Below are 8245 nucleotides of genomic sequence, written 5' to 3' on the forward strand. Positions count from 1 at the left end.
TCCCTCTTTAATAATAATTTCTTTATGATTCACGCACATCCAAATTCCAAGTGAACTTAGATGAGGTATGTTACACAGTTACACCACAACCAAGGGTCATTGGCGAGTTGTGAGCACGATTTAAAGCCCCGTCCAGACCAAAGAAAAATTTGTCGGAAACGCGTGTTTCCAACATTGTCATCGACAGACGATAATGTTTCTAATTTCCCGTCATAAGCAGTAACATAAATATTTGTCGACGACAATGTCAGAAACATATGTTTCCTACAAATGTTCCTTGGTCTGGACCACGGCTTAAGATATAATAATTATATATCGTGGTCGTGACTCGTGAGTGGTGCGGGTTTTAGTTTTGAATATTTATAATATTGGTATTTGGTACGTTCATTACATAGGCCACACTGCGCGCGGTGATTGGTAAGCAGTAAGTTTGTTAGGTTATGTCCAAAAAGCTTACTATCAGTAAGTTGTTGTTGTCGGGCGTATAATAATAAAACTCATTTTTCGCTGATAATAATTAATAATAAATATAGAAATATATTGTTGCCATTTAAATACCTTTTAAATCGAACAGGAAGTTCTCCGTTTTGGTTGTTTACGTTCAACTTCTAGCAGACCGACCCGTGCACACTACACTGTGCCACAAGGGTCCGGTGGCCCTCTATTCTCATTCCACAGACGTCAATCTAACTTCGCTCGTTCTAAAGCTATACACGTAAGTTCAATCCGTACTTATAACAAATCTAATCTGTTTTACATTAGAAATTTAAAATGTAGGTAGTAAATACACTAACAATTATTGAATTTAAAACGATTAAATATTTCGACGCTATTTGTTAGACCACTGACCTGAAAATAACATGATTTGCCATGACCTCAAAATATAAACGATACTGGGTTGATCATTTATATTTAACTTATAGCTGCTGATCCCGGCATTTTATTCAAGTGTGTAATCCAACACATCTGAATATTGTTAAAATTGTAGTCTGTAACATTTTTAAATATCTTTTCTCGTTTAAATATTAGTTTATTTATCACTCGGAAGCTTCTGTGCGAGTGAGAACCATAATTTTTTTCTCCGTTATGTTGTTCTTAAAATGTATGTTTGTATTTGGTGAAGATAGGAATGCCGTATGCCCGTGTCAATATGTTTGAAATAGAAGGGGTTGACCTAAGACTAAAATTTCTCTAAATACTGATGTCTATTGAGTATCCTTCACAATCTAAAAGAATCTATATATTGACATTAAGTACTGTTACACTTATATTTATTACCATTTCTAAAATTCTGATGTTTTGATAATCATTATTAGACAATCATTATTTATTCTTCTGCAGAAATAATTAATCTAGAAATTATGACTAGCATTAGAGTTAAATGGAATATAATTGATTAATTTGTATTTTCTTGGTTTCAACTTTGATTATAAATACTAATTGAGTTATAATCATTGGTTTTAAATTTTAATAATTATTATTAATCATCTGTATAAAATGTTCAGATCATGGTTTTAGTACTTGTTGGTTAACTTGTATATATTCATGATTGTTACATATTATATATTTCATTGATTATATTTAATCTATAATTTTATCTAGTGGCTACTTAGAACTAAAATGAATATCTAAAATGTATCACATGTTAGTAGAGTAATACTTGTATTTTAATTACTTAATTAGTTTGGTTACAAACTCCTTTTAGATGTACTATATTGTATAAAATATTTCACTATTCAGTTGGGTATTATAGTTTATCAAATTTGAAACCACTGACCCATTAAAAAATTTTCACTAAATTACTTTTAAGGAGTATTAATATTAAATTAGTTTAAATTTTTCTATTTGTGATAACCTAGTATCAAGATTCTAATACCACAATAGAGGTGTTTGAATTCAATACTTCAATACCATCAGGTATCAACCCTAGTTATGACTATTAAAAATTGTTTGACTTTTTTGGTGTTTTTAATTATTCATAACTTAATTGAAAATCAATTTATTAAGTATTACTTATGTCCTATACAATAAAACTAAACAAAATATTCCATTCTTTATGTTAAGCTGTTTACCATATTATTATCATTCAGTGATTTGATTTTTTTGTGTTTTGTGCATTTTATAGGTTCTTTACGTGATTCTAAAGTTACTTAACATCTGAACATTCTTAAAAAATCTAGAATCATGTCAATGTCAAAGTGTCATCAACTGTCTTTATTTGTTTGCAAGCAACAGAAAAACTTACGTATGATGTCAACATTGTGGGGCAGCGTTCAGCAAGGTCCTCCAGATGCTATACTTGGTGTAACAGAAGCTTTCAAACGTGATAAAAATCCACAAAAAATTAACTTGGGAGCTGGTGCCTACAGGGATGATAATGGTAAACCATATGTATTACCTAGTGTAATTCAAGCTGAAAATCTGTTGGCAAAAAAAAATTTGGATAAAGAATATGCTCCAATAAGTGGCATTGCTGATTTCTGCAATGAAGCTATACAATTAGCATTATCCAGTGAATCCCCTATTATTAAGAACAAATACTATGCTTCAGTTCAATCTATATCAGGAACGGGTGCTTTAAGAGTTGGTGCTGAATTTCTTACAAGATATGCTCCATTGAAAACTATTTGGGTACCTATTCCCACCTGGGGTAACCATAATCAGATATTTAAATTTTCTGGATTGGAAGTTAAAACGTACAGGTACTATGATCCAAAAACATGTGGACTTGATTTTGCTGGAATGGTCGAGGACTTATCTTCTGCTCCATCTGGCTCAGTAGTTTTGTTACATGCGTGTGCTCATAATCCAACTGGTGTTGACCCAAAACCAGAACAATGGAAAGAATTATCTGCATTGTTCAAAAGTAAAGGCTTATTTCCATTTTTTGATATGGCTTACCAAGGGTTTGCCTCAGGAAATGTTGATCAGGATGCTTGTGCTGTTCGTTCATTTTTATCTGATGGTCATCAGATTGCTTTGGCTCAGTCATTTTCCAAAAACATGGGTCTGTATGGAGAACGTGTAGGATTGTTTTCATTAACTACTTTGGATAAAGATGAAGCAGACCGCATAGTATCCCAATTAAAGATAATTGTACGTGGTATGTATTCAAATCCACCAATACATGGAGCTAGGATTGTGTCTGAAATTTTATCCAATCCCCAATTAATGGACCAGTGGTTGGTTGAAGTGAAAGGCATGGCAGATAGAATAATATCAGTCAGATATCAATTAAAAGAACTTTTAGATAAGGAAGGCTCTACAAAGAATTGGGAACATATAACAGACCAAATTGGAATGTTCTGTTATACTGGACTTAGTAAAGATCAGGTTAAAAAGTTAATTGATCAGCATAGTGTATATTTGACAAATGATGGTCGCATATCTATGGCCGGTGTTACTTCTAAAAATGTTGGTTACTTAGCTAGTGCAATGCATAAAGTTACTAGTACTTAATTGAATAAACAAAGGGAAAATATCTTTATAAAATGTTATATCCACTTTATAATCATTGATATTATATTTTGTAATCCTTCATTTTATTAAATGTATTTTAATTCACATTTTATTTTATATACATGTATTTAATAATACTTCCTACTGCATCATTTTTTGTCTTAGGTTACTGTTAAATAAAATATAAGTTTATTGGAAATTATTCTCAAATGTATTTATTTTCATTTTTAGAAGTATGCGGTTACTGCTATTATTAAATTAATGTTTTGATAAACTTTGTTAAGTATTTTAAATTTATACATGGTGTATATTAAAAATATGCAAGCAAATTATTGTAAAAGTAATTAACTCTTAAGTTTTGATACCTTGAAACTCCTTTTTTACTTGGGGTATAAATTATTATCTATTACATAATATTACATGGAGGACGGAGGTAATATTATGCGTTTGTCAGTAATTTCTATTTATATGATAATTATTATAACAGGTTAGTTTTGGAATGTGTGCATTTACTTTTTACTGATAAGTTATATTTAAAATTTTGAAATATTCTGTAGGTGTACTCTATGAATATTTCACATTTAGAAAAATTGTTTTTTGATTTTAATATTATCAGATATAACATAGTTAAAATCTTAGATCATTATATACTATGGATGGTCCAATGTCCCGACCACATGAAGCACATAAATAACTATATAAGCCACATGAAAATAATACCATACATGCAGTGGCATAGTCATGATTATGAAATGGGGGGGGGGGGGGTTATGTATAAATATGCCAAGTTTTTTACAGTTTTCATATATAAACGACTACACGAGTTAGAATGCTCTTGCTCATTATACACACGTATGTAAGTACCGCGGACCATGTTTCTTTTCCCCGAAAAATTACTATCTTTTTACAAAATAATGAAATATTTTTTGTTAATTTTAATATGCATAGGTATATTACTGTATTAGTTGGGTATATGATATTATAATAATACCTTTGTGTCTATAGTTCATGTAATATGTATGCAATTATTGCAATTGAATCATTTATTTAATATAAATTAAATATATTAAATTATATTTAACCATTATTTTTTAATACTATTTTGGTTGCTAATGAAACCTCTATTAACTTTAGATTTTTAAATATCACAATCTATATTACTAATCGCATTATCTCTCACTTAGAATGGGTAACCTATAAACCTATAAAGTTTTTTTAAATATGTTTGTAGTTAAATCATTTTCATATGAAGAATAATCAGTAATATGATTTAGGTGTTCCATAATAAAATGTCTTCATTATTAATAGGTTTAAAGAAGATACTATCATTTATAGACTATAGTTCCATTATAATAATTCTAGGAAATATCATAATTTATGTGCTTAATTTTAAATTATGTCCTACAAAAATAAAAAAAAGGCATTTAACTCATTAAAAATGTTTACTTTTGATTCAGTCATTACAACATCTTAATTTGTAATCTTATTAATGATATTTAATTAATGGATTTTTGTTAAGTGTTTTGAGATGAATTAAATTAATAGTAAATTTTCTGAAGAGGTACTAAACTTCATTGAATTTAAATTTAATCATTTTTTTGACCTGGTATTATATATTCATGTTAAATATCAGAATTGCTGATGTCCAATTTGAGCATTTGAAAAAATATTTTTCAAGCAAAAGACAATAAATATTTAGAGTTCAAAAATCTTTCATAATTGGATAATGGTGTTTTTTAATTAATAAATCAGTAACAGATTTATAGGTTAATTAATTAATTGAAAAATTGTATTTTGTCCTTTGTATATTTTTTTAATTTTAAATAATCATCTTGGCTCTAGCATTATTTAAATCTTATCATCTTAATCTATAATATAGCTATATCTTATTATTAATTTGTTTTTTAATAACTCACCTACAGTTAGGGTACAACTAGAAAATAATTAAAGTGTAAAATTCATATAGGTAGTAAACAATGTTAAAAGTTATAATATAAGACTATAGTGGAGAAAGAAAATACCAACTTACATATTTTATTATTAAAAAAATATCAAAAATGTTTGTATTAGTTATATATTTTATATTTATTTCCAAAATAGTCCTAAGAATATCTGAAGACAATATATCAAAATATAGAGTTCTATAGTTAGGTAAGTACTATTCGAGTGTTTACTTATAGAACACACTCATTAAATTTTTTTTCAATTTTGTATAGTGTTTTGCGCGGAACTCAAAAAGTAATGATCTATAAAAGTAAAATTCCTTATCATTGTTTTAAACGTTGAAAAACTAATCGATTAAAAAAAAAATGTTTTTATCGATTTTAAACTTAATATAGTCCTAGGAATATTGTACCGAGGGGGTAAAAATATCCTAGGCAACTCATAAACCCCCCCCCCCCCGCAGGAGGGTATGATGATCCTAGGATAATTTTACCGGGGGTAAAAATAACCTATGAAGATCTTACCGGGGGTAAAATTATCCTAGGCAAATCTTACCTCCCCCGGTAAAATTATCCAAGGGTAATATTTCCCTGTGACATCGGCAGTGATAACAATCGTTGTGTATAAACTAACACATTGTTTGATAAAACTACCTATAGATCCTAGAATGGTCTCAGATTGGTATTCATATAAATTCATTATTACAGATTGTTTAGATGTAAGAATTAAATATTATATTATTAAGCAGAAAGGTTTGCGTTCAAATTTTTACCGGAAAGTTAAAATCGTTCGCTATATCCAATGGCATTGGATGCGGCCCAACATTTTTTTCCCTCTCGGCTTGTCATCATAATACCTACTCGGTTAAGTTGTGTTTATCCAGTCGGGGAAACGTTCTGCATTTTTCTCTGACGACCTAACACTGCCACTATACTATATATACACATCGAATGCGCTCACGGCTGCGATGATTAATTTATAATCCGCATACGCTTTTATTTTAGGGCATCGACTCGCTAGATAGTATTTAATCCCTCTGGTTTGGGAACTGAAATGAAGGATGGCATGGTTTTTGAATAAAAAAATAAGTTGTCTCTATATTTTGGAATTTTGCCCATAAACAGCGTAATAGAACTATGTCGAAAAATACTAGAAGAGCGTGTGTACCAACTATACCAAGTACCAATCATCATTCATCGTGTATATTATATTATATTATTATAATAGTGATTTAGCTACTGAATTCAGCTATAATAGATATTATAATATAGCTTATGTATAATTTTTCATACGCGTTCGAGTCGTTCGAAATAATATTTTATAAATATTTTATATTAAAAAAAAAATAAATATTTTAACCGCCAAAAATGTAATACTATTTGGCATTTGCCACGATATCAGCTGTAAGCAAACTAGGTATAGGTAATATAAATATGTTTACTCATATTGGTCTACGGCTTTACCTCTACACACAACTAAGGGCCGTTCTTACAATGTACGGTAAAGTGTCGGTTAGCATTAACCGATACTTTACCGGACATGGTAAGAACGGCCCTAAGTATTATCGCATGATATACATATTTATAATTTTAAAATAATGTTTTCATTCATCACATCTTTGAACTTAATTATATGGTTGATTTTATACACTATTGATAATATTGATTTTATGTGTTTACTGTTTATGTAGGTACCTATAGTGTTTATACCTACGTTATTGTGAAAATTTGTTTATTATATTGGTACCTAAAACATTGTGTATTATTGGTTATATACAGGATTAGTAATTAACCAACCATGTCCGCCCCTTTCCTTTTAATGATGCATTTATTCAAATTGGAATTTTTGGATTTTCAAGTAGGTATACTTAAATACTATATTTTTATATAGGTACTTAGATTTTTGTATGCAATTTAAGAAGTTTTACGTGGTCGTCAATCTTCTTTTATTCCTCTTTTTTTAAATGTTGATGTATATAGATTATAGATAGGAATTCGAACAAGTAGTTTTGAATTAGGTAATAATTTAACTTACCTATTGTAATAATTGTACTTTCTACAAGTACTAAAGATAGTATTTCATGCAGTTGGTTCAGAAGATAATATGGGGGCTATGATGATTTTAAAATTATATAGGTAGGTAGTAATTAATATTAATAATTTTTAACTTATTATACAATTTTATAGTTTGTAAATTCTGTGTGAATATAGCTAGGTAATTCACACCAGAGTACCAGACTAATATTACATACCTACCTATTATATTTTAAATGTTGTCTGAAGCATTCTTAGTACGGAGCACCTACATAACGTTTGATAACTCATAAACTAATCGTTTAAATTTAGATTTATTGTATTATGCAGCAAAATTATTAAAACCATTTTTTCATTTAGAAACAGAAGTTTTTATGATTACAGGATAGGTAAAACATCTAAACCATTCCATTTTTTTTAATAAAAAGTATCGTGTGAATCCGTACACACTACACCGATCATTATATTATTTTAGTAATATAAAAGGTAGGTACCTCTAATATATAAATTATATAATTTATTTATTTATTTATTTAATTTAATTTCATATACATATGAAATACTGGACCCCACTGAGAAAACTCGTGTGGGGCCCAAATATAATATATTAATTATTAATGTATAAGTATATATTAACCACGCTTATACCTATGTTATTATATGTGTCATAGTAATCGCCCGGGATTTTATTATCTATAATAATATGCAAGGCTGGGCAAGTTAATGATTTTTTTTTAACTCAGTTAAGTTAAGTTAATATGCACCAATAACAAAAAGTTAAAAGTTAATTTTAACTATAGGTTAACTTC

At 28.8% G+C, this 8245-nt stretch overlaps 2 protein-coding genes across 3 annotated transcripts in view; both read left to right on the forward strand.

The window, feature by feature from the left end:
- Positions 1–442: 442 nt before the first annotated feature.
- Positions 443–3802, forward strand: Got2 (glutamate oxaloacetate transaminase 2). Of its 2 annotated transcripts, none has more exons than NM_001134931.1 (2): positions 443–715; positions 2126–3802. In NM_001134931.1, the coding sequence occupies exon 2, from the start codon at positions 2185–2187 to the stop codon at positions 3457–3459; it is 1275 nt and encodes a 424-aa protein (NP_001128403.1). In that variant the 5' UTR covers positions 443–715; positions 2126–2184; the 3' UTR covers positions 3460–3802. The 2 variants fall into 2 exon arrangements, with proteins under 2 accessions (NP_001128403.1, XP_008181451.1); XM_008183229.3 differs by lacking the exon at positions 443–715 and adding an exon at positions 1777–1917 and having other exon boundaries at positions 2126–3669.
- The window catches only part of LOC103308938 (putative peptidyl-tRNA hydrolase PTRHD1), a 19125-nt gene continuing 11459 nt past the window's right edge, over positions 580–8245 (forward strand). The window contains exon 1 of the mRNA XM_008183239.3: positions 580–715. The gene's annotated coding sequence lies outside the window, so the exon portion shown is untranslated. The remainder of the gene's footprint in view (positions 716–8245) is intronic.

This window comes from Acyrthosiphon pisum, chromosome A2 (assembly GCF_005508785.2).
Source record: "Acyrthosiphon pisum isolate AL4f chromosome A2, pea_aphid_22Mar2018_4r6ur, whole genome shotgun sequence".
Taxonomy (NCBI): domain Eukaryota; kingdom Metazoa; phylum Arthropoda; class Insecta; order Hemiptera; family Aphididae; genus Acyrthosiphon; species Acyrthosiphon pisum.

What these genes read in the sequence shown, in the direction of transcription:
- Got2 (NM_001134931.1), top strand. Translation starts at nt 2,185, where the DNA reads ATGTCAATGTCAAAGTGTCATCAACTGTCTTTATTTGTTTGCAAGCAA.